Source organism: Triticum dicoccoides, chromosome 5A (genome assembly GCF_002162155.2).
Source record: "Triticum dicoccoides isolate Atlit2015 ecotype Zavitan chromosome 5A, WEW_v2.0, whole genome shotgun sequence".
In the NCBI taxonomy this organism is placed as follows: domain Eukaryota; kingdom Viridiplantae; phylum Streptophyta; class Magnoliopsida; order Poales; family Poaceae; genus Triticum; species Triticum dicoccoides.
Window position 1 is genome coordinate 364,576,789 of NC_041388.1, and position 27,774 is coordinate 364,604,562.

Below are 27,774 nucleotides of genomic sequence, written 5' to 3' on the forward strand. Positions count from 1 at the left end.
AGTATTTGGCGGATAAGAAGGATGGCAAGGTGAACAAAGGTATATGTGATATACATGTTATTGATGTGTACCTTACCAGAGCTCGCAGTAGCACCTGGGTATTTGATATTGGTTCTGTTGCTAATATTTGCAACTCGAAACAGGGACTACGGATTAAGTGAAGACTGGCTAAGGACGAGGTGACGATGCATGTGGGAAATGGTTCCAAAGTCGATGTGATCGCCGTCGGCACGCTACCTCTACATATACCTTCAGGATTAGTTTTAGACCTAAATAATTGTTATTTGGTGCCAGCGTTAAGCATGAACATTATATCTGGATCTTGTTTGATGCGAGACGGTTATTCATTTAAATCTGAGAATAATTGTTGTTCTATTTATATGAGTAATATCTTTTATGGTCATGCACCCTTGAAGAGTGGTCTATTTTTGTTGAATCTCACTAGTAGTGATACACATATTCATAATGTTGAAGCCAAAATATGCAGAGTTGATAATGATAGTGCAACTTATTTGTGGCACTGCCGTTTGGGTCATATTGGTGTAAAGCGCATGAAGAAACTCCATACTGCTGGAATTTTGGAATCACTTGATTATAAATCACTTGGTACTTGCGAACCATGCCTCATGGGCAAGATGACTAAAACGCCGTTCTCCGGAACAATGGAGCGAGCAACTGACTTGTTGGAAATCATACATATTGATGTATGTGGTCCGATGAATATTGAGGCTTGCGGCGGGTATCATTATTTTCTCACCTTCATAGATGATTTGAGCACATATGGGTATATCTACTTAATGAAACATAAGTATGAAACATTTGAAAAGTTCAAAGAATTTCAGAGTGAAGTGGAAAATCATCATAACAAGAAAATAAAGTTTTTACGATCTGATCGTATAGGAGAATATTTGAGTTACGAGTTTGGTCTACATTTGAAACAATGCGGAATAGTTTCGCAACTCACGCCACCCGAAACACCACAGCATAATGGTGTGTCCGAACTTCGTAATCGTACTTTACTAGATATGGTGCGATCTATGATGTCTCTTACTAATTTACCGCTATCGTTTTGGGGTTATGCTTTAGAGATGGCTGCATTCACGTTAAATAGGGCACCATCAAAATCCGTTGAGATGACGCCTTATGAACTATAGTTTGGCAAGAAATCAAAGTTGTCGTTTCTTAAAGTTTGGGTCTGTGATGCTTATGTGAAAAAATTTCAACTTGATAAGCTCGAACCCAAATCAGAGAAATGTGTCTTCATAGGATACCCAAAGGAAACTGTTGGGTACACCTTCTATCACAGATCCGAAGGCAAGACATTCGTTGCTAAAAATGGATCCTTTCTAGAGAAGGAGCTTCTCTCGAAAGAAGTGTGTGAGAGGAAAGTAGAACTTGATGAGGTAATTGTGCCTGCTCCCTTATTGGAAAGTAGTTCGTCACAGAAACCGGTTCATGTACACCTACACCAATTAGTGAGGAAGCTAATGATGATGATCATGAAACTTCAGATCAAGTTACTACCGAACCTCGTAGGTCAACTAGAGTAAGATCCGCACCAGAGTGGTACGGTAATCCTATTCTGGAGGTCATGTTGCTAGACCATGACGAACCTACGAGCTATGAGGAAGCGATGATGAGCCCAGATTCCACAAAATTGCTTGAGGCCATGAAATCTGAGATGGGATCCATATATGAGAACAAAGTGTGGACTTTGGTTGACTTGCCCGATGATCGGCAAGCCATCAAGAATAAATGGATCTTCAAGAAGAAGACAGACGCTGATGGTAATGTTACTGTCTACAAAGCTCGACTTGTTGCAAAAGGTTTTTGACAAGTTCAAGGAGTTGACTACGATGAGACCTTCTCACCCGTAGTGATGCTTAAGTCCGTCTGAATCATGTTAGCTATTGCCGCATTTTATGATTATGAAATTTGGCAAATGGATGTAAAGACTTCATTCCTGAATGGATTTTTGGAAGAAGAGTTGTATATGATGCAATATGAAGGTTTTATCGATCCAAAAGGTACTAACAAAGTGTGCAAGCTCCAGCGATCCATTTATGGACTGGTGCAAGCTTCTCAGAGTTGGAATAAATGCTTTGATGTGTGATCAAAACATATGGGTTTATACAGACTTTTGGAGAAGCCTGTATTTACAAGAAAGTGAGTGGGAGCTCTGTAGAATTTCTAATATTATATGTGGATGACATATTGTTAATTGGAAATGATATAGAATTTCTGGATGGCATAAAAGGATATTTGAATAAGAGTTTTTCAATGAAGGACCTCGGTGAAGCTGCTTACATATTGGGCATCAAGATCTATAGAGATAGATCAAGACGCTTAATTGGACTTTCACAAAGCACATACCTTGACAAAGTTTTGAAGAAGTTCAAAATGGATCAGGCAAAGAAAGGGTTCTTGTCTGTATTACAATGTGTGAATTTGAGTAAGACTCAATGCCCGACCACTGCATAAGATAGAGAGAAAATGAAAGATGTTCCCTATGCTTCAGCCATAGGCTCTATCATGTATGCAATGCTGTGTACCAGACCTGATGTGTGCCTTGCTATTAGTTTAGCAGGGAGGTACCAAAGTAATCCAGGAGTGGATCATTGGACAACGGTCAAGAACATCCTGAAGTACCTGAAAAGGACTAAGGATATGTTTCTCATTTATGGAGGTGACAAAGAGCTCATCATAAATGGTTACGTTGATGCAAGCTTTGACACTAATCTGGACAATTCTAAATCACAAACCGGATACGTGTTTATATTGAACGATGGATCTGTTAGTTGGAGCAATTCTAAACAGAGCGTCATGGCGGGATCTACATGTGAAGCGGAGTACATTGCTGCTTCGGAAGCAGCAAATGAAGGAGTCTGGATGAAGGAGTTCATATCTGATCTAGGTGTCATACCTAGTGCATCGAGTCCAATGAAAATCTTTTGTGACAATACTGGTGCAATTGCCTTGGCAAAGGAATCCAGATTTCACAAGAGAACCAAGCACATCAAGAGATGCTTCAACTCCATCCGGGATCAAGTCCAGGTGGGAGACATAGATATTTGCAAGATACATATGGATCTGATTGTTGCAGACCCGTTGGCTAAGCCTCTTCCACGAGCAAAACATGATCAGCACCAAGGCTCCATGGGTGTTAGAATCATTACTGTGTAATCTAGATTGTTGACTCTAGTGCAAGTGGGAGACTGAAGGAAATGTGCCCTAGAGGCAATAGTAAAGTTATTATTTATTTCCTTATATCATGATAAATGTTTTTATTCATGCTAGAATTGTATTAACCGGAAACATGATACATGTGTGAATACATAGACAACCAGAGTGTCACTAGTATGCCTCTACTTGACTAGCTCATTGATCAAAGATGGTTATGTTTACTAGCCATAGACATGAGTTGTCATTTGATTAATGGGATCACATCATTAGGAGAATGATGTGATTGACTTGACCCATTCCGTTAGCTTAGCACTTGATCGTTTAGTATGTTGCTATTGCTTTCTTCATGACTTATACATGTTCCTATGACTATGAGATTATGCAACTCCCATTTACCGGAGGAACACTTTGTGTGCTACAAAACATCACAATGTCACTGGGTGATTATAAAGGTGCTCTACAGGTGTCTCCGAAGGTACTTGTTGAGTTGGCGTATTTCGAGATTAGGATTTGTCACTCCGAATGACGGAGAGGTATCTCTGGGCCCTCTCGGTAATGCACATCACTATAAGCCTTGCAAGCAATGTGAATAATGAGTTAGTTGTGGGATGATGCATTACGGACGAGTAAAGAGACTTGTCGGTAATGAGATTGAACTAGGTATTGAGATACCGATGGTCGAATCTCGGGCAAGTAACATACTGATGACAAAGGGAACAACGTATGTTGTTATGCGGTTTGACCGATAAACATCTTCGTAGAATATGTAGGAGCCAATATGAGCATCCAGGTTCCGCTATTGGTTATTGACCGGAGATGTGTCTCGGTCATGTCTACATAGTTCTCGAACCCATAGGCTCCGCACGCTTAAAGTTTGGTGACGATCGGTATTATGAGTTTTTGTGTTTTGATGTACTGAAGGTAGTTCGGAGTCCCGGATATGATCACGGACATGATGAGGAGTCTCAAAATGGTCGAGACGTAAAGATCGATATATTGGACGACTATATTCGGACACCAGAAGTGTTTTGAGTGGTTTCGGATAAAAACCGGAGTACCGGGGGGTTACCGGAACCCCCCGGGGAGTTAATTGGGCCTCACAGGCCTTAGTGGGAGAAGAGGAGGGGCGTCCAGGGCAGCCGCGCGCCCCCTCCCCCTCTAGTCCGAATTGGACAATGAGGGGGGCGCCCCCCTTTTTCCTTCTCCTCCTCTCTCCCTTCCTTCCCGCTCCTACTCCAACAAGGAAAAGGAGGAGTCCTACTCCTGGTGGGAGTAGGACTCCCCCCTGGCATGCCCTCCTCCTGGCCGGCCGCCTTCCCCCTTGCTCCTTTATATACGGGGGCAGGGGCACCCTAGAACACACAAGTTGATCGGTTGATCTATTCCAGCCGTGTACGGTGCCCCCCTCCACCATATTCCACCTCGTTTATATTGTAGCGGTGCTTAGGTGAAGCCCTGCGTCAGTAGCAACATCATCACCGTCATCACGCCATCGTGCTGACGAAACTCTCCTGTGAAGCTCTGCTGGATCGGAGTTCGCAGGACGTCATCGAGCTGAACGTGTGCTGAACTCGGAGGTGTCGTACGTTCGGTACTTGGATTGGTCGGATCGTGAAGACGTACGGCTACATCAACCACGTTGTGCTAACGCTTCCGCTTTCGGTCTACGAGGGTATGTGGACACACTCTCCCCTCTCGTTGCTATGCATCACCATGATCCTGAGTGTGCATAGGAATTTTTTTGAAATTACTACGTTCCCCAACAAAGAGGCGGTGGAGGAGACCTCCATGGACCCCACCACCCATAAGGGCACGCCAGGGGCCTCTGGCCCGCCCAGGTGGGTGGTGGGCCCCATGGGCCTCCCCTCTGGTGCTTCGTTGGCTCCCAAGTTGTCTTTTGGTCCAAGAAAATCTCCAAAATGTTTCGTGGCATTTGGACTTCGTTTGGTACTGATATTCTGCGAAGTAAAAAACAAGCAAAAAACAACAACTAGCAATGGACACTATGTGAATAGGTTAGTCCTAAAAATGATATAAAGTTGCTATAAAATGAATGTAAAAAATCCAAGAATGATAATATAACAGCATGGAACAATAAAAAATTATAGATACGTTGGAGACATATCACATATCAAACAAAGTCCAAACGCGATAAAATTTACGGAGATTTTTTTTCTAATATATGTGATTTTTGGAAATAAGAATCAACGCGAGACGATGTTCAAGGGGCCTACAAACTCAAGGGGCGCCCCCCTACCCTGGGCGCGCCTAGCAGGCTTGTGGCTTCCTTGTAAGTTGGTTGGGGTGTCCATCTGCCGCAAGAAAGATAATATCCGGATAAAAATACCCTCAAATTTTCAGCCCAATTGAAGTTACGGATCTCGGGGAATATAAGAAATGGTTTTTGGCCAGAAAATAGGAATGTGAAACAGAAGAGAAACAGACAGAGATCCAATCTCGGAGGGGGCTCCTTCCCTCCGGGAGCAATGTCGTCCATGGACCAGAGGGGAAACTCTCCTCCCATCGAGGTGGGAGGCCAAGAAAGAAGAAGAAGGAGGGGGCCTCTCTCCACCACTCTCCAGGTGGCGCCGCAACACCGCCGGGGGAACCATCATGACAGCGATCTACACCAACAACTTCGTCGCCGTCATGACCAACTCCCCCCCCCCCTCTATGTAGCGGTGTAACACCTATTCTCCCCGCTGTAATCTCTACTTGAACATGGTACTTCCTGCTTCATATTATTATTATCCAATTATGTGTTGCCATCCTATGGTGTTTGAGTAGATTTCTTTTGTCCTATGGGTTAATTGTGGTATGGTGTGATTGATATAGTTGTATGTTAAATTGGTGTTGTCCTATGGTGCCCTCCGTGTCGCGCAAGCGTGTGGGATTATCATTGTAGGGTTTTGCAATACGTTCATGATTCGCTTATAGTGGGTAGCGAGAGTGACATAAGCTTATACCCCGAGTAAGGGGGTTGTTGTGTATGGGAATAAAGAGGAATTGTTACTTAATCCTATAGTTGGGTCTTACCTTAATGATCTTTAGTAGTTGCGGATGCTTGCTAGAGTTTCAATCATAAGTGCATATGATCCAAGTACGAAAAGTGTGTTAGCGTATGTGTCTCCCTCATTGCATATGATAAGTATCTATCGTGTTATATTCAATTGTCTATGGACAATATTTCTCTTTATGTTGCAAAAAAGCTCTCTACTAAAACAAACTAACTTTTATTATCTCACAAAGTACTCCTAATTTTATTCTTGCAAGTAGTTCTAGCATTACACCTACAAAGTACTTCTAGTTTCATACTTGTTCTAGGTAAAACAAATGTTAAGTGTGCGTAGAGTTGTATCGGTGGTCGATAGAACTTGAGAGAATATTAATTCTACCTTTAGCTCCTGATCAGGTTTGACACTCTTACTTATGAAAAAAGGGATTTGCATGACGGTCCAAACATTTAGAAAAAAACTACAACAGGCGCTGATAACCCACAAGTATATCCGAACTTGAATGAAATCTGGCCATGTTTGCATGAATTTCATCTGGCTAGTTTGGATGGTAGTTGAAATGTATGCGGGCATCGTTGGATGGTGGCCTCCCGCATCCATGTCTGCGGACGGATGCGGGAGGATATTTGTGGGTTGCCGTTGGAGATGCCCTAAGGAGCCAAATGATCAAGACACGAAACAACGCTTTTCACTCCGTCGAAAGATACCTTCGAAGGCTACACGACCAAATACACCCCCTAGAAGAGCAGTGACCAAAAAATATCGCGGCCTCCTCTACGCCGCCGACGTGGTGGGCGAGAAGTCAGGAAACCTTATAATTGATCTGCATGTGGTCCGACATCGCCACCCCCGGTGAACTAGGGTTAGGGCATGGGCATCAATTACATAGTCCATGCACAACAAACGAACATGGAACACGCACGCACATTGCTCTCCAATCCAAGCTAGTAGATGCACACATCCAGTGGCGGAGACAGGGGACCAGCAGGGGCCCTTCCCCCTCCCCCTAACATCTCTGAATTTAGGCTAATATGCATGTGAGAAGTTGATTAATTTCTGCTAAAATGGTGTGATGTGATGAGCCAACCCTCCCCAACAAGGATTAACAACAACTGCCCCCCCCCCCTCATTTAATTTTCTTCACGCCGCCACTGCACACATCCAAGCACATTGAGCACTGGTCTACCGGAGGAAGGCCCCGATTTGAGCGGCTGGCACGGTACCATATTTTTTGTCAAAATATTTTTACAAAAGAAAATCGAAGAGAACACTGCATGTGCCCAGTAGTAATATAAACAAATATGAGCTTATTTGGACAACATAATTGAAAGAAATGGCTATTTTGCTAGTTAGATCCAAACTTTGTTTAAAAAGTTGATAAAATGAAATTGTTTCGGTAAATAAGACTTGTTCACAGTAAAATTTTGATTTTTAGCTTATTTGAACCACATGCTTAAGAGATGTTTGGCTATTTTGCTAAACATATCCAAATTTGATGCAAAAAAGTGATTATTTTATTCAAACTTAACTTTGAGCCCACCCTCCATTTTCTTTCTAGATTCACCACTAACCATGACGAGGGATGGTATTGAAGCAATCGGTTGGATTTTTTCTAGAATACACCATGGAGAGGTGTATCATCATTTCGTAGAATAAGGGTCAAATGGCCAGAGCAATGCCAAATGGCAGATACAATGGAAAATGAGGCAATCAACGCCACGTTGATCATGGGATTAGTACCACACCTACTTAACAAGAAAACAAGGAAACTCGCCTTGCCCAATCACCAGCCAAGAAGGCGAGGAGAAGGGGCACAAAAATCAGGCCACTTCACTACAGATGCAAGCACATCCAAGCCACGACACGATCATCAAACTAACTGGATCAATGTACCGCCCCACCCATATCACCTAAAGGAATAGGCAAGTGGGGGTAGGACGTAGCCGAACCTATGGAAGAAGTCGCGCCGGAAGGGTAGACGATGACATACATTGCGCCCTAGCGGCTCATGACCTGAGAGGCAACCTGCAACGAGAACCGATATGCCCCAAGCTCCAACACCAAGGACACCGCGAGTGGCCAAGGCAACGCATTCAAGAAGCAAATGATGTCATGTCGCCGCCATTGCCTGTTCCGACAAAATGAAAGAACGAGGGTTTCCCCGGCGCTCAAAAAGGGGAACGGCCAGGGCCATGGCAGCGTCCCCAAGGAGGACACAACACCTGCAGGTGTCGTCGCTGCCAGCATCGGCTAGCTGAGCGGGGATTTCGCGCTGACCTTGACCGAAATCCAAACCACCGGAGCGAGACAAGGGAGCCACGCTTATCATGGTTGAAGAAGGTGACACCGAACGCCACCGGCCTCTCCGCCATCAACAGCAGCCACGACCAGGCCAAAGGGAAGAATTTGTTGCACTGCTGCCTAGAGTCGCCGCCCTAGAAACTAGGACCCACAACCGGCAACCACCCACCAGGCTCCAAACGTCATGCGCCACTGACCGCTGGATAGAACCTACCCTATCACCGCTAGCAACATATCTAGACCAGCCCAGACCTGCGACGCCCAACTCACCATCGGCCTTCCCCAACGCCGGACGTGAAGCGCCGCCGTCTAGAGCCACTGATGAGTGTGCGAGGCACCACCGCCCGCATCAGAATGGATCTGGGGCAGGGGAAGCCCAAAGTTTGCGGCGCCACGGCTGGTCACCATGTTGCCCCTTTAGCCATGGCGACGCAGCCACCGTCGTGAACCCCTAAGGCCGCAGCCCCAGCTTTCATGCTCGGCCTGCACTCATGGCGCCCAGGGACGCCGCTGCACACTGGCACGAGCCGCCCCCAAGAGGAAGGAGGCGACCTGGCACCGCCGTCCACCATGCAAGCTTTACTCACCGGCTTCCTTTGGCAGCAATGGGGAAATGGAGCGAAGATGGGTCAGGGGCGGCGGCGGCTAGGGTTCGCCCGAGCCACCCCCTTAAGGCAGCGCAGACGTCTTTTGAAAAAGAAAAGAGAAAAATTCACTATAGGTCCCAAAACTTGAGTCGGCTGACACTTTAGTCAATGTACTTCAAAATACCCTAAATACCATCCATATACTTGCTCTAGAGGTTCACTTCGGTCCATATATACGATCTTGTGTACGTATACGCTAATCTGGCCGCGTCAACGCTCGCCACGCGTGCTTTGACTGTCACGTAGTTAGGGGAGAAGGAATACTCAGCAATTCGGGGGGGATCCGGGGGTGTTTTTGCAAAAATGACCTACACAGCTCGCCGTTGCTGCTAGTCCTGCTGCTGGGCATCGCGCGGCCCCGCGACGCAGCTCGCCCTGGTGCTTAACCACGACGGCGTGCTGCTCCTCTCCTTCAAGTCCTCCCTTCTTGCCGACCACCTCGGCTCCATCTCCGGCTGGGGCTACGCCGACGCCACGCCCTGCGCCTGGAACGGCGTCGTCTGCATGGCCTTCCCCGCCACGTCGTCCTCGGACCAGATGAGGGTCGTCAGCGTCGTCCTGCCCAACGAGCAGCTCGTCGGCCCCATCTCGCCGGAGCTGGGCCGGATCGAGCACCTCCGCCACCTCGATCTCATTGGCAACGCACTCAACGGCACCCTCCCCGTCGACCTGTTCCGCGTGCTGGAGTTCCACATCCTCTCGCTCGCCAGCAACGGCATCATGGGGGCGCTGCCGAAGCACGTTGGCCTGCTGTGCAGCCTCTGTGCCCTCAATCTCGCCGGCAACGCGCTCTCTGGCACCATACCGGGGAACCTCACCCTGCTCCGGAACCTCATCGCTGTCTCCCTCGCCAGCAACTACTTCTCCGCAAAGTGCTCTGTGTATATTAGTGCATTTTAAGTTTGCTCGAACTGATGTTCAGATTCATCCATAGTTTATAGAGTAGTAGTACGTGCGTGCTGGTGATCAGTCGACGACCATGCATGTGTGTCTGTGTGAGATGTGCTTAATCATGCAGGGTATCATCGGCGTCCTCCGCACTGCCAATCTGCTCCTCGTCGGCCTCGCGTGCTGTAGTGTGCTAATCGCCACCGCCGGCGGGGTGGACGGCGTGTTCAACATCGAGGACTACGGTGCTCTCGGTGACGGGACCACGGACGACACCAAGGTACGCACGCGCCTGCTCTACGTCGATAATACTGGTGTATACCTGATGGCCGGATGTGTGTTGACTATCTGCACCGTGTGCGAAGGCGTTCGTGGACGCATGGGCGGCGGCGTGCAACGCCACTGGCTCATCGACGACGCTGCTCGTGCCGGCGGCAAAGTCATTCCTCGTCGGCCTCACCAGGTTCAGTGGGCCATGCGCCTCCACCAGAATCACCGTCCAGGCACGCACCGCTCGTCTGTCCTTCCTGATCTGGGTTGTGTTTTGGCTTCATCTGACGGTCTGGAAAACTTGCTTTGGTTGTTGCAGGCCATGGGCACGATTACGGCGCCGCCGGCGGGCGCATGGAGGGAGAAGAAGAACTGTTGGCTGATGTTCTACCAAATCGACGGGCTCACGGTTACCGGCAACAGCGCCGGCTTGCTCGACAGCAGAGGCGAGACGTGGTGGAGCGATGAATGCAAACACGGTGATGATGTGAGAAGCCCAAGTCAACTCTTAAGGAATTTCTTTAATTCCTCCTTGCATTTGGCAAGTGCCTTTTGATTTATCAATCTTCTTCGGAGAGAAAGTATTTAAGGGTGTGTCTAGGGCACATCTAAATGTGTTTTAGTTATTGCACATCTAAGTGAATGAATCAAGCATAAAGAGAAAAAGAAAAAAGACAAAGAAAATATTCACACGAATCTCAATGTAAGATCAATGACATATGACTTAGATGTGCAATACTTATGACACATCTAGATGTGCTTTAGCAAAACTGAGTATTTAATGGTCGATATTTTCTTTCGGGGTTGTGTAACCTCCTCCTCGACGCCGCCGGCGACCTTGCTGCGCCTGCACCTCCGCCGGTGAGCCGTAACAGCCGGTGCCGCCTAGTGCTCCGCAACGTCGGCTGCCGCGCGAGCCCCGGCGAGCTGCTCGCCATCGTCGCCCCCAGCGCCGGCAAGTCCACACCGCTCGAGATCCTCTCCGGCCCCCTTGAGACCAGCTCCTCCCCTCCTACTGACCTCCGCGTCAATGGCTCACCCGTGGACGCCACGGGCTGCGGCCGTTCGCCGCCTCTGCGGCTACGCCACCTAGCGCGACGTCATCTTCCCGCTGCTCATAGTGCCTGAGACGCTCCACTTCAGCGCGCGCCTCCGCCTCGGCCCGGACGCATAGGACCCCTCCGCGGTTGACGCGCTCGTTGACGACCTTGCGCTCGCTCGCGTCGCCGATGCCAGGGTCAAGGACCTCTCCGGCGGAGAGCGCCGGCGCGTGTCCATCGGCGTCGAGGCCGTGCGCGACCCCGCCGTGCTGGTGCTCGACGAGCCCACGTCGGGCCTCGACAGCGCGCCCGCGCTCCGGGCCAAGGCCGAGTCGCGCGGGCGCACCGTAGTGCTCAGCATCCACCAGCCTGGCGCGCGCATCGTCAATATGTTCAACGTCGTGCTCCTGCTCGCCGCCAACTCCATGCTCCATCATGGCTTCGTCGATGCGCTGCACTCGCTGCTCGCTGGCGCCGGCCTTGGCTCCATCTTCTACGACCTCGGCGACGACAGGGCGACGGTGCGGGTGGGCCAGGTGCACGGCGCGTGCGATGGGGGTGCGCGTGGCGACCGACGACGAGGTGCTCCGGCGGGAGCGGATCGGGGAGGAGTGTCGGTGGGAAGCAACTGTTTTATCACTGGCAATTTTGCAATAAAAACCCTGCTTTCCTGCGTATACGTACACAAAATCGTATATATGGACCGAAGTGAACCCCTAGAGCAAGTATATGGATGGTATTTAGGGTATTTTGAAGTACAGTGACTAAAGTGTCAACCGGCTTAAGTTTTGGGACCTATAGTGAATTTTTCTCAAAAGAAAAATAGCAACCGGTTGGATTGTAGACGAATGGACGAAACTTAAAACGAACATTTTTGGGCCTGCTTGAGGCGTACGCCTTGGTAAGAATCTGACATGCTGACAGCAGTTCAGGTGAAAACCCACAAAAAATTCCAGCATTCCAGGTGGGGAATTGGTTTTGGCAAGCCACAGTTTCAGAACAGATGGTATCTCTAGGCCAATGACACAGTACGCACCCTTTCGAGCTACCCGACACAAACGAAGTTCCTGCGCAATCTAAAGCCAAAAGCCATGCATGAGAACATGTGGATGGCCACATAATCAGAGCCTTGCAGATCAGTATAGTTCAGTTTCTCAAGACGCCTTCACCAGAGAGGGGGTAATGTTAGCTCAAACTGCAAATGTACAACATGGATCGACGGCTGGCTCATGTCAACGGCGAAGTTCTCAGTATTGTTTTCATCTGTGCTTCTTCTTCTGTCTCAGAGGTACTGTTCATGTATCCTCGCTCGGTTCTCTTCCCACCATAGCCTCGCGTGCATCTCGCTGAACTTCTCTCGGCTGCAAGGCAGAACAAGAGACATGGAATGATTGAGCATGTTGCCATGATCATAATTCATACCCTAGATAGTAAGAACAGGGCCACTGCCACCATTTCACCAAACTTGCATTGTCAGGATTAAGTTGTTATTCTGATTTCTGACTTCTTTTTCTTCCAATTTTAGGGACTTATGGACCGCCTCGAAAACTGCTCTTGGGTAATCTCATTCACAAAGAAATCAAATAAAGGCAGGACACAAGACAAACCTGAATCGAACACGGCGGAGTTCTCTGATGCCACCAGGCAAAGCCCGGATGGTAATATATACACCAGGCTGGTCTTCCTCAACCCATTCCCTCTCTTGGTCGCTTGCGTTGCTGATGGACACCGAGAGCTCATCGGACCTGTCAACCTCTTCTGGAGATGAACTCGTCCTCATCGACGCATCCATCGATGACGTTTCTGTCTTGGCCCCACTTATACTTGACAGCTTCGGTGTCGATGCCAGCCCCACTGAATCATAGCACTGGTGCCCATGGTGAGGGTGGAGACCGTTACAGTAGTGGTTAGAATGGTGCTCAAGAGAATCAGATGAAGAGTAACCCAGCGCTCCGCCCCCCGATGTTGGTCTCTGTAAAGAACGAGGCACTCGCTCCTTGTCCAGTGGTGGTGTTACCGGGCTGTCCTCCTTGGAGCTCTGTAGGAAAAGAAAGGCCATGAAACAGTGTAAAGGCACTACTACAAGACAGGATTTTAGTGATTGAAACAGCTAAGGATAAATTCAGCACGTCTCACCTCATCTTCAGACTTTGGAGTAGTAGGGAGAGGAACACTTTGATGGTTAAACCTCTGCACGTTGTAAAGTTCCATAACTTTGTCATAGTTTTCAGCCCACCATCTTTGCGCTTGCCATTTGTTGAACATCTCACGGCTGTCATACACCGTTCCATGCAGGAAAAAGTCGCAGCATGAGATACAGATGGAAACAACTTCTCATAGAGAAAGGTTAACAAGCATGCATTTTGTTTCCACTGTTGCTGTTTGTCTATGAATTCACTTTCCATTTATTTTTTATATGGTTACATTTTTTGTGTTGTAGCTTGTGCAAAACTTTGCATTGTACAGATCACATGGAAGGAAGATCCAAACTGTCACTTTAATGTACATAATTACAGAATAAGTAGTGAATCGATAAGACACGCTGGCTATAGCTGTATAGTACTCTACTTAATCACTGTATACAAAGCTGTGAAGAGTTATGAATGCATGGGAATTAAGTCAGCACATGGGCAGCTAAGAGATATCCTCCATGATCAAGGATCACAGAATAGAGTGTTTGCTTGCAGGCCACCTGCATGGAACGAAAAAAGAAGAAGAATGGAGTCTTTGCCTCCCAACTATAACATTCCAGACCAGACAAGGAAAGTTTTTCATTTCACAACTTATAAGCCCAAAATTGATGCTATTCCTATGCATCAGGTTTTTTTTTGCCTCATAAATCATGATGCCTGACAGTACATGTAGTTCTTTTATTTTGAAAGGGTGGCAGGACATGTAGTTTTTTTAGTTCCACTTGCATCTATGCAGAGCTCTGTTTCATCACATGCATACCAACAAGTTTAGACCCCATGTTCAACTGATACAGTGAACAGCTAACCAACTTCACCTGGCAATCTAAATCCAGAACAGAATATATGGAGATCCAAATTTTCCGGGTATTATGACACACCATTTAAAAGAGGGGAAAGATGGCACGCCATTTGAAAGGAAAGCCTTAGATGGATGAAATCTCAATATAAAATTAGAAACAATCTGTAAAGCGAGAAGAACTGAAACTATTCCATCCCTGTGATAATTGTACATCATGCTGATTGTCGAAGAGGTCAAAGGGCAGGACACACAAACAGAAGGAGATGGCCCACTACTATCAATTTACTGTGTTGCCCATGCTCCATTCAGAAAGAAATCACGAGTGTGCAGTGGTTAAGCCAATAGGTGCGTCGGCAGATCTGAAGCACATTAATCGACTGATCCATGCGTCAATGGAATGACAACTAGTGCATCCCGTGACAACGTTGGCAATCAGACTAATGTTACTTCACAAACTACCAAGTTTTGAATTGGCCTACTTGCCTTAGATCTAGACCCAGTGAACTAAACAAAACAACACCTGCACCCATGTTAAGATCCAGCTACTGTTTCAACCATAAAATACTATTTATCCCTAATGATACTAGTGGGGGCCAATCAACATAGCTGGCCACAAGTAGCTCCCAACAAGAACCTTATTTTAACAATATTACTATGTTCACAAACAAATCTTAGAACGACTATTATAAACTCAATCCGAACACTACAAATTTATAATGAGCATATTTCACATGCACATTTTAAATTTATAGTGCCAAGACTAAGTTTGCAAAAGTGGTTTGTAAGATTGATTATGAGTGTAATATTGTTGGAACTAAAACTCTACACATGAGCAAAAATGCTTCCAGTTCGAGGGCCATGTTTGTTTGCTCTCCTGATAAGCCAGTGCAAAGAGACCCAACTACATATCAGTAAGACCACAAGCCAAGCAAATGGCCAAAGAAGAGAGAGGATCAGAACTTCTCTAATCCAACACTCATCTTTCCATTGAAGCTTCTTTAGGCCACAAGCCAAGCAAATGGCCAAAGAAGAGAGAGGATCAGAACTTTTCTAATCCAACACTCATCTTTCCATTGAAGCTTCTTTATTGACTACCCAGTTGAGAGGTAGCTTGTGGGCCTTTCAAGTCTATCCCTGTTAATACTACCTCTTCCAGGAGAGGAAGTGTCATTGCCAGCACAGCAAATGTATGACTCTGATAGCATAAAGTACAAATGTGCAACCTGGACTTGCCCGTCATAGTATTGGTAAGTTCAAAATTCATAGCCAGCTGATACACTGGAGCTGCTACACCTGTACCGTGCACAACTGACATGATCCCGTAAACTCTATAATGTATGAATCAAGATTCTAAATCTGACAACTCTATAACATGCATGCTGACACATCTAGAATTCAACTTGGCTGGAGCACATCGGGGGCTAAATTTAGAGTTGACAATTAGTACCATTTTCTGAATTTAGAGTTAACCCGATTGTTCTCATTAGAGTCCATCCAGTTGTAAAATTTAAAAGAACCAAGGATTTACTAACTATAGAACACATAGGAGTGGCAAAATAGGGTGGCAGATATATACTAGAATATTTTGTAGTATTGCACATTAGCAAAAGTGCTGCAGTCAAGAGTCCATGTTGGATGGCTCTCCTGATAACCCGGTGTGGAGGGACCCAACTAGTACATATCAATAAGAAGGCCACCAGCCAAGCAAATGGCCAAAGAAGTGAGAGGAGCAGAATTTTTCTGTTCCAACATCTTTCAAAGTTTCAATTAAGCCTCTGTATTGGATACCCAGATAGGATGTAGCTTGTGGGCCTCTTTGTGTCTCTATCCCATGATAATACCACCCCTTTGGTGGAGAGGAAGCATCATCGCCAGCACACTAGATGTATCATTTTCATAGCCTAAAGTACAAATGTGCAAGCTGGATTTGCCCCCACATAGAACTGGTAACTTCAAAATTCATAGCAAGTTGATGCACTGGAGCTTCTATGATTCTAGGGTGGGCAATTCTAAATCTACCGGCTCCTCACACAACATGCATTCTGACACATCTAGACTTCGACCTGGCTGGAGCACGTGAGGGGTTAAATGAGGGCCTATTCTAAAGTCAATGCGCCAGATTGTTCCCGTTTACAGCTCATCCAGTGTGTAAAAATCTCAAGGGATTTACTATCTATATATAGGACATATAGCAGTGAGGAAAAAGTGTAGCACATATTTTTGTAGTGCATAATCCAAAAAGAATCCCTCTGTAAACTAATATCTTTAGTGATCTAAAACGTCTTATATTAGTTTACAGTGGTAGTACTTATTTAAAAAAAGGCTTAAACAAGAGGTTAACCAAGAAAGCCTTAGTCTCAAATGTTTAACTATTCACATTAGGCATTTCTCAAAGAAAATTGTAGTAACTCTGAGCACTGAGCAGTAAAAAAGATGAAAGATACTACTTGGAACTTCAATTCGTTGAGAGTTTTCCAACACATTGCGCTTCATCCTTCTGCATTTTTTTTTACCAAATTTAACAAAAACATTTTTCTACTCTGAATGCAGGAGGGTCTCAAATCTCGATCACATTTTCTGAAAATGTAAACTAAGCCAACAAGGTATTTTCCAACCAACAATCAGAGTAATGCACTGGAGAAATGCAAATAATGCAGGCGCAATCGCGTAAGAGCACACACCTGAATCGGATGCGTTTGAGGTCGTTGCCACCTTGCGGCAGCGAGACGAAGGTGATGAGGACGCCGGGCTCCACCTGCGCCACCCACTCCTTGGCGTTGTCCTCCTTGCCGCCGCCGCCGCCAGATGACATCCCGTCCTCCTCCTCTTCTTCCTCCTCGTCGCCGGCGGGGAAGTCGGTGCGCGCGCTCATGGATGGCGTGGCCTCCCCGCTGGAGCCGCCGCCCGCGGCGCGCCGGTAGGCGTAGTGGAAGCGGTCGGAGGCGTCGGAGCCCCGGAAGCCGCTGCCGCCGCGGTGGTGGTACGGGTGGTGCCGCCCCGAGCCCCCCGCGGAGGAGCCGGCGCAAGGCTTGCAGTGCCGGTACGCGCCCGACGCCTTGAGCGCCATGTCCTTGATCTGAACCCAAGAAAATCCCCCGTCAATTCAGTCCCACCCGATCTGATGATTACGCTCGAGACAAGATTCCAAAACCTAAAAGGCGTAACCTTCCAGACAGATTCAGACGACTTAAAAAATCCTTCGGATGAACAGAACAAGAGAAACGAAACAAAAAATCCAACATTTCAAGCAGGACTCCAGTGGCAAGAGATGCAAGCACAGTCCCGAGAGCCCACCTGGGCCGTGAGCGCCTTGATGGCCTGCCGGGCGCTAGGCGTGGCAGCGCCGCCCACGCCCGCGCCGGCATCGACGGCGTCCTCGTCCTCCGTCGGCTCGTGCAGCGGCGGCACCCCGCCGCCGCCGCCGAGCTGCCTGGAGCAGGCGATGCACGTGAGCATCCCGCCGCCGGCGAGCACGCACGCCCCCTCTGACCGACGGGCAGCGACAGACCCGGAAAGCGAGACCGGGAGCGGCGCGCGGCCTTAAATGGCGGGGCGGCACGTAGCGTAGCGCACGGACGGCGACACGGGCCACGACGTGGCGGACCGAGTACACGCGCGCGCACGCACACCCCTCCTCGCCTCCGATCTCGAGCTCGAGTTAAGGGCATTAATGGCCGGATTAGTATATCTCGCGGTTTTAATGGCAGCGGCCGCACTGCGGCACGAGCCAAGTGGGATTTAATTTATGGAGCGGCTGCCCGCCTCCACGCCGCATTGTGGCTCGACTGGATCGACGGACCCATCAATGTAATGTAAAGCTTCCCTGACACGCCCCTGGTGGGTGGCGGGCCCCCGAGGGGCCGCGGCCGTGTGGCCACTGGCAGGAGCAGTAGTACTCGCCATTGCCATTGCCAGCAGAGGGAGAGAGAGTGAGAGTGAGTAGTATCAGCGGCAATAGTAGTAGTAGAACTTTTTTGTTTGTTCGCGAGCGTGTTGTTTCGACGGAGGTTCGGGTCGGTGGTGGGTGAAAAGGGTGAGGCGAAACGTTCAAAATGTCGTGAGGAGTGTAATTTTTCCTTCATATGTGCAGTGGTTTCATATGGACTCCCGGTGTTAATTTTAACTTAAGATTCTGACTCTCAGATTCGCCTCGAGAGGCGTGCTCTCCAGCTCAAACGATCTTCTGAATCTCTTTTGCTTAAATATTCATAGGCTCATTCCCACCTTCGGCGCCTGGTTTTGGATCATGGTTTGATTGCCACCGTTCCCACGATGCTTTGGGTACTTGTGCCGCTCTAGACGCCTCCGTGGATTCTACGGATAAGCAAACTACAAGAATCGACCGTTTCGAAAAGACATGCAAGCAACCTCAAAACCAATAATGTCAAGAAAAGACATGTTCCCTCAAAAAAAAAAACATGTCATTTAAGGGCATCTCCAACGCTCATGTTCAAACCCCTTTCAACTATCCGAACCATGAAAGTCATTTAACACGGGTCTGTATCAATCCGCAGGACAGTCTGGACATACTTTTTCTCGCAAACTAGAGACAAACGTGAAACTTTGCAGCCATTGGACAGCACCCACGCGGCCACGCCCGCTTCTGACCACTCTGGCCCACCCAAACCCCCTCCTCCCTCGTCTGGACGCGCTCCCGCCCACGCCAGCTGCCCCCATATATGCCGCTGGTGAGTGGCCCAAAACGAATGCGACCTCTCACTGCCTCTGCCATTGACGCGACGCACCGGTCGAGGGCGCCGCCGGCTGCACATTCGGTAAGGACACGACTCCTCGCCGCATTCAAACGCCTCCATTAAACTCGTGTGGAAGCCGAGAACCCTACTCCGATCACACATCCATTCACGAGCGGGTCGGCATTAAACACAAGGTCGGGCAAGCTCCTCCCGTCCGCCCGCTATTTAAACTATGCCAGATGTCGAGCAAAAAACGCACCACACCTCCGCTCCCATCTCCTCTTGCACCATTTTTTTATGACATGATGTAGAGGTATAAACTCAAGCAATATGATGAAAACCTCATCTTTTTACCCTTGATGGCAACAATACAAATACGTGCCTCGCTATCCCTACTTTGTCGCTGGGTGAGGACACCGCAAGATTGAACCCAAAACTAAGCACCTCTCACATTGCAAGAAAAACCAATCTAGTCGGCCAAACCAAACCGATAATTCGAAGAGAAATACAAAGATATCAAATTATGCATATAAGAATTCAGAAAAGATTCAAATAATATTCATAGATAAAATGATCATAAATCCACAATCCATCAGATCTCGACAAACACACTGTAAAAGAAGATTACATCGGATAGATCTCCAAGAACATCGAGAAGAACATGGTATTGAGCATCAAAGAGAGAGAAGAAGCCATCTAGCTACTAGCTATGGACTCGTAGGTCTGTGGTAAACTACTCACGCTTCATTGGAAGGGCAATAGAGTTGATGTAGAAGCCCTCCGTGATCGAATCCCCCTCCGGCAGTGTGCCGGAAAAGGCCCCAAGATGGGATCTCACGGGTACATAAGCTTACGGTGCCGGAAAAGTATTTTGGTGGACGCTTCTGGTCGTTTGGGAATATTTGGGAACTTATAGGCCAAAGATTAGGGTTGGAAGAGTCCCATGGGGCTCACAAGCCAGGGGCACCCCCCTAGGGCGCGCCCTGAGGGCTTGTGGAGCCCTCGGGACTCTTCTGACTTCCTCTCCAAGTCCTACGTGTGTCTTCTGGTCCAAGAAAAATCATCATAAAGTTTTATTTCATTTGGACTCCGTTTGATATATCCTTTCTGTAAAACTCAAAAATAAGGAAAAAACACAAACTAGCACTGGGCTCTGAGTTAATAAGTTAGTCCCAAAAATAATATAAAATAGCATATTAATGCATATAAAACATCCAAAACAGATAATATAATAGCATGGAATAATAAAAAATTATAGATATGTTGGAGACGTATCATTCGGCAACTCGCCACTCCAAGCCAGATCGCGGTGGCGAGTTGCTCCAGAAGACACGCGAGGGAGCATGGCGGAACGGGCATGGTAGCTGCCATGGACGAGGCCAGACACCGTGCCATCCGCCGTTAACATTGGCGAAACCGCGGCCGGTCGGTGGAGAAAGAAACCGGCTATGTGGAGATCAACGAGTCAGTGGCTACGTGGTTTAAGGGATGTTTGGAAGCACAAGTAGTATCTCTACTTGGTGCAAAGAATTGGCTAGCATGAGGGAGAAATGCAAGCTCAGCATGTTGAATGATCCATGACAATATACTTTATTTCAGATATAAGAAAACACAACCCATTACATTGTCTTCCTTGTCCACCATCAACCTTTTAACATGTCATATTTTAATGAGTACTAACAATTACAAAAGATGTCCAAGATAGTATATTTATATGTGAAATCTCTCTTCCCTCAATATTCTTTCATGAATTGTTTAAGTGACCAATACAATGTTTGCTAACCTTCAATAAATTTACCACCTCTACTTCTTATATGTGAAGTCATTACTCCCCATGGGATAAGCATATGAAACATATATAATTTCAGATTTATTAAATTCAATTCATTCAACCATTTACTCATAGGATATATGTGAAGCACGTGAATGAATAACAAACTACTCCGAAAGATATAAGTGAAGATCAATGAGTATTTAAATAATTATTTAGCTATGTGAAGACTCTCCCATTTAATAATTATTTAGCTATGTGAAGATCAGTGGTGCAGTTCCAAGAAGAGCGTCATGGCAGGATCTACGTGTGAAGCGGAGTACATAGCTGCTTCGGGAAGCAGCAAATGAAGGAGTTCATATCCGATCTAGGTATCATACCTAGTGCATCGGGTCTAATAAAAATCTTTTGTAACAATACTGGTGCAATTGCCTTGGCAAATGAATCCAGATTTCACAAAAGAATCAAGCACATCAAGATACGCTTCAATTCCATCCGCGATCAAGTCAAGGAGGGAGACATAGAAATTTGCAAGATACAAACGGATCTGAATGTTGCAGACCCGTTGACTAAGCCTCTCTCACGAGCAAAACATGATCAACACCAAGACTCCATGGGTGTTAGAATCATTACAATGTAATCTAGATTATTGACTCTAGTGCAAGTGGGAGACTGAAGAAAATATGCCCTAGAGGCAATAATAAAGTTGTTATTTATATTTCCTTATATCATGATAAATGTTTATTATTCATGCTAGAATTGTATTAACCGGAAACTTAGTACATGTGTGAATACATAGACAATCAGAGTGTCACTAGTATGCCTCTACTTGACTAGCTCATTAATTAAAGATGGTTAAGTTTCCTAGCCATGGACAAGAGTTGTCATTTAACGAAAGGGATCACATCATTAGAGAATGATGTGATTGACTTGACCCATCTGTTAGCTTAGCACTATGATCATTTAGTTTATTGCTATTGCTTTCTTTATAACTCATACATGTTCCTATGACTATGAGATTATGCAACTCCCGAATACCGGAGGAACACTTAGTGTGCTATCAAACATCACAGTGTAATTGGGTGATTATAAAGATGCTCTACAGGTGTCTCCGATGGTGTTTGTTGAGTTGGCATAGATCGAGATTAGGATTTGTCACTTCGATTGTCGGAGAGGTATCTCTGGGCCCTCTCGGTAATGCACATCACTATAAGCCTTGCAAGAAATGTGACTAATGAGTTAGTTGCGGGGTGATGCATTACAGAACGAGTAAAGAGACTTGCCGATAATGAGATTGAACTAGGTATTGAGATACCGATGATCGAATCTCGGGCAAGTAACATACCGATGACAAAGGGAACAACGGATGTTGTTATGCGGTTTGACCGCTAAAGATCTTCATAGAATATGTAGGAACCAATATGAGCATCCAGGTTCCACTATTGGTTATTGACCGGAAGTGAGTCTCGGTCATGTCTACATAGTTCTTGAACCTGTAGGGTCCGCACGCTTAACGTTCGATGACGATTGATATTATGAGTTTATGTGTTTTGATGTACTGAAGGTAGTTCGAAGTCCCGGATGTGATCACGGACATGATGAGGAGTCTCGAAATGGTCGAGACATAAAGATGATATATTGGAAGGCTATGTTTGGACATCGAAATGGTTCCGGATGAGTTCGAGCATTTACTGGAGTACCGGGGGTTACTGGAACCCCCCGGGGAGTCAATGAGTCTTTATTGGGCCTTAGTGGGAGAGAGGAGGAGGCGGCCAGGTGGAGGGCACCTCCCCAAGCCCAGTCCAAATTGGGTGCCCCCCTTTTCCTTCCCTCTCTCTCCCTCTTCCTTCTTCTCCTACTCCAACTAGGGAAGTGGGGACCTACTCCTACTGGGAGTAGGACTCCCCCTTGGGCACGCCATAGAGAGGGTCGGCCCTCCCCTTCTCCCATCCTTTATATACGGGGGAGGGGGGCACCCCATAGACACAAGTTGACAGTTGTCTTAGCCGTGTGCGGTGCCTGTCGGTGTCAAAACCGGCGGATCTCGGGTAGGGGGTCCCGAACTGTGCGTCTAGGATCGATTGTAACAGGAGATGGGGGACACAGTGTTTACCCAGGTTCGGGCCCTCTCTATGGAGGTGACACCCTACGTCCTGTTTGATTGATCTTGATGAATATGAGTGTTACAAGAGTTGATCTACCACGAGATCGTAATGGCGAAACCCTAAAAGCCTACCCTATATGACTATGGTAATGAGTATATCCTTTGCGGACTAACCCCTCCAGTTTATATAAATACCGGGAGGACCTAGGGTTTACATAGAGTCGGTTACATAAGAAGGAATCTTCATAGTCGGTCGCCAAGCTTGCCTTCCATGCCAAGGAGAGTCCAATCCGGACACAGGTACAGTCTTCGGTCTTCAAGTCTTCACAGCCCATTAGTCCAGCCCATGGATAACAGGCCGGACGCCCGAGGACCCCTTAGTCCAGGACTCCCTCGGTAGCCCCTGAACCTGGCTTCAATGACGAGGAGTCCGGCGCGCAGATTGTCTTCGGCATTGCAAGGCGGGTTCCCTTCTATCCTGTAACACCCCCAGTGTCGGTGTCAAAACCGGCGGATCTCGGGTAGGGGGTCCCGAACTGTGCGTCTAGGCGGATGGTAACAGGAGACAAGGGACACGATGTTTTTACCCAGGTTCGGGCCCTCTCGGTGGAGGTAAAACCCTACTCCTGCTTGATTAATATTGATGATATGGGTAGTACAAGAGTAGATCTACCACGAGATCAGAGAGGCTAAACCCTAGAAGCTAGCCTATGGTATGATTGTTGTGATTGTGTCCTACGGACTAAACCCTCCGGTTTATATAGACACCAGAGGGGGCTAGGGTTACACAGAGTCGGTTACAAGGAAGGAGATCTACATATCCGTATTGCCAAGCTTGCCTTCCATGCCAAGGAGAGTCCCATCCGGACACGGGACGAAGTCTTCAATCTTGTATCTTCATAGTCCAACAGTCCGGCCAATGGTTATAGTCCGGCCGTCCGGATACCCCCTAATCCAGGACTCCGTCAGTAGCCCCTGAACCAGGCTTCAATGACGACGAGCCCAGCGCGCAGATTGTCTTTGGCATTACAAGGCGGGTTCCTCCTCTGAATACTTCATAGAAGATTTTGAACATGAGGATCGTGTCCGGCTCTGCAAAACAAGTTCCACATACCACCGTAGAGGGAGAGAGTAACATTTCCACAAATATAATCTGCTGACGTATTCTGTAGCATGACATCACACCACAGCCAAGCCTTTATTCAAATCGTTTTTTACTGTCCCACCTCAGTGCGTTTTGCGGGGCGGTTTCCTTGGCATGTCTTGTCAAAGCAGAGATCGTGTCCCCTTATCACGGGATTCTCATCAATACGGGCGCGGGTAACCCAACCGTGCCATTGATTACGATGCTTCGGGGATAAGCGAGTTTTACCAGGCTGGTGGGGACGCATAGTTTCGTCCGCCCATATAAAGGGATAAGGATTCACCTTTTCATCCATGCCTTCTTCCTCCTTTGCTCATCTATTTTCGCACACTCGAGCTCCAGCGCCCAAGTCCGCACTTCCCACCTCAACCCTCTCCAACCATGTCCAGAGCGGGAGGCAGGTGGATGGTCTCCTCCATCACGGAGGGACACATCAAGAAGCTGAGGAGAGCTGGATACCTGCCCGACGACATCGTGCACCGGCTCCTAGATGAGGGGCGGCTCATCCCTACCCCCAGGCCCCACGAGAGGGTAGTGTTCCTTACCCATTTCCTCCGCGGACTGGGATTCCCTCTCCACCCATCCGTCCGGGGGCTCATGTTCTACTACGGCCTGGATTTCCACGATCTGGCCCCGAACTTCATCCTCAACATCTCGGCGTTTATCGTTGTGTGCGAGACCTTCTTTGTTGGAAATATGCCCTAGAGGCAATAATAAATTAGTTAGTATTATTATTTTTCATTGTTCATCATAATAGTTTATTATCCATGCTAGAATTGTACTGATAGGAAACTCAGATACGTGTGTGGATACATAGACAACACCATGTCCCTAGTAAGCCTCTAGTTGACTAGCTTGTTGATCAATAGATGGTTACGGTTTCCTGACCATGGACATTGGATGTCGTTGATAACGAGATCACATCATTGGGAGAATGATGTGATGGACAAGACCCAATCCTAAGCCTAGCACAAAGATCGTGTAGTTCGTATGCTAAAACTTTTCTAATGTCAAGTATCATTTCCTTAGACCATGAGATTGTGCAACTCCCAGATACGTAGGAGTGCTTTGGGTGTGCCAAACGTCACAACGTAACTAGGTGGCTATAAAGGTTCACTACAAGTATCTCCAAAAGTGTCTGTTGGGTTGGCACGAATCGAGACTGGAATTTGTCACTCCGTGTAAACGGAGAGGTATCTCTGGGCCCACTCGGTAGGACATCATCATAATGTGCACAATGTGACCAAGGAGTTGATCACGGGATGATGTGTTATGGAACGAGTAAAGAGACTTGCCGGTAACGAGATTGAACAAGGTATCGGGATACCGACGATCGAATCTCGGGCAAGTATCGTACCGATGGACAAAGGGAATTGTATACAGGATTGATTGAATCCTTGACATCGTGGTTCATCTGATGATATAATCCTGGAGCATGTGGGAGCCAACATGGGTATCCAAATCCCACTGTTGGTTATTGACCGGAGAGTTGTCTCGGCCATGTCTGCATGACTCCCGAGCCCGTAGGGTCTACACACTTAAGGTTCGATGACGCTAGGGTTATAGGGAAAGTATGTACGTGGTTACCGAATGTTGTTCGGAGTCCCGGATGAGATCCCGGACATCACGAGGAGTTCCGGAATGGTCCGGAGGTAAAGATTTACATATGGGAAGTCATCATACGGTCACCGGAATAATTCGGGGGTTACCGGTATTGTATCGGGACCACCGGAGGGGTTCCGGGGGTCCACCTGCCCCGGAGGGCCCTATGGGCTGTATGTGGAGAGGGACCAGCCCCTTAGTGGGCTGGGCGCCTCCCCCCCTAGGGCCCATGCACCTAGGGTTTGGGGAAACCCTAAAGGGGGGGCGCCCCCTTGCCTTGGGGGGCAAGGCAACCCCCCTTGGCCGTCGCCCCCTCCTCAGATTGGATCTGAGGGGGCCGGTCCCCCTCTCCCTTGCCCCTATATATATGTGGGGGTTGGGAGGGCAGCCGCACCCAAGTTCTGGCGCATCCCTCCCCCTCTCCCAAGTCCTCCTCTTCTCCCGCGGTGCTTGGCGAAGCCCTGCAGGATTACCACGCCCCTCCTTCACCACCATGCCGTCGTGCTGCTGCTGGATGGAGTCTTCCCCAACCTCTCCTTCTCCCGTTGCTAGATCAAGGCGTAGGAGACGTCACCGGGCTATACGTGTGTTGAACACGAAGGTGCCGTCCGTTCGGAACTAGGATCATCGGTGATTTGGATCACGACGAGTACGACTCCATCAACCCCGTTCACTTGAACGCTTCCGCTTAGCGATCTACAAGGGTATGTAGATGTACTCTCCTTCCCTCGTTGCTAGACTTCTCCATAGATTGATCTTGGTTATGCGTAGAAAATTTTAAATTTCTGTTACGTTCCCCAACAGTGGCATGATGAGCTAGGTCTATGCGTAGTTTCTATGCACGAGTAGAACACACAGCAGTTGTGGGCGTCGATATTGTCAATTTACTTGCCATTACTAGTCTTATCTTGATTCGGCGGCATCGTGGGATGAAGCGGCCCGGACCGACCTTACACGTACTCTTACGTGAGATTGGTTCCACCGACTGACATGCACTAGTTTCATAAGGTGGCTAGCGGGTGTCTGTCTCTCCCACTTTAGTCGGATCAGATTCGATGAAAAGGGTCCTTATGAAGGGTAAATAGAAATTGGCATATCACGTTGTGGTTTTCGCGTAGGTAAGAAACGTTCTTGCTAGAAACCTATAGCAGCCACGTAAAAACTTGCAACAAACAATTAGAGGACGTCTAACTTGTTTTTGCAGCATATGCCTTGTGATGTGATATGGCCAAAAGGATGTGATGAATGATATATGTGATGTATGAGATTGATCATGTTCTTGTAATAGGAATCACGACTTGCATGTCGATGAGTATGACAACCGGCAGGAGCCATAGGAGTTGTCTTAATTTATTTATGACCTGCGTGTCAACATAAACGTCATGTAATTACTTTACTTTATTGCTAAAGCGTTAGCCATAGTAGTAGAAGTAATAGATGACGAGACAACTTCAAGAAGACATGATGATGGAGATCATGATGATGGAGATCATGGTGTCATGCCGGTGATAACGATGATCATGGAGCCCCGAAGATGGAGATCAAAAGGAGCAAAATGATATTGGCCATATCACATCACTATTTGATTGCATGTGATGTTTATCATGTTTTACATCTTATTTGCTTAGAACGACGGTAGCTTAAATAAGATGATCCCTCGCAATAATTTCAAGAAAGTGTTCCCCCTAACTGTGCACCGTTGCGAAGGTTCGTCGTTTCGAAGCACCACGTGATGATCGGATGTGATAGATTCTAACGTTCGAATACAACGGGTGTAAGCCAGATTTACACACGCAATACACTTAGGTTGACTTGACGAGCCTAGCATGTACAGACATGGCCTCGGAACACGAAAGACCGAAAGGTCGAGCATGAGTCGTATAGAAGATACGATCAACATGAAGATGTTCACCGATGTTGACTAGTCCGTCTCACGTGATGATCGGACACGGCCTAGTTGACTCGGATCATGTTTCACTTAGATGACTAGAGGGATGTCTATCTGAGTGGGAGTTCATTAAATGAACTCAGTTATCATGAACATAGTCTAAATTGTCTTTGCAAATATGTTGTAGATAAATAGCTCACATTGTAGCTCCCTGTTTCAATACGTTCCTAGAGAAAG

At 47.4% G+C, this 27,774-nt stretch overlaps 1 protein-coding gene and 1 pseudogene across 1 annotated transcript; both read right to left on the reverse strand.

Annotated features, from left to right (window-relative positions):
• Nucleotides 1-11,053: 11,053 nt before the first annotated feature.
• On the reverse strand, nucleotides 11,054-12,436 carry LOC119299534 (annotated as a pseudogene).
• LOC119301542 (protein Brevis radix-like 1) lies at nucleotides 12,248-18,063 on the reverse strand. The gene is made up of 5 exons (XM_037578531.1): nucleotides 17,629-18,063; nucleotides 17,016-17,410; nucleotides 13,480-13,615; nucleotides 12,951-13,381; nucleotides 12,248-12,704 (listed from the first exon to the last, which is right to left on the reverse strand). Exons 1-5 carry the CDS (start codon nucleotides 17,788-17,790, stop codon nucleotides 12,626-12,628), a joined length of 1,203 nt encoding a protein of 400 aa, XP_037434428.1. The 5' UTR covers nucleotides 17,791-18,063; the 3' UTR covers nucleotides 12,248-12,625.
• Between the last annotated feature and the right edge of the window lie 9,711 nt (nucleotides 18,064-27,774).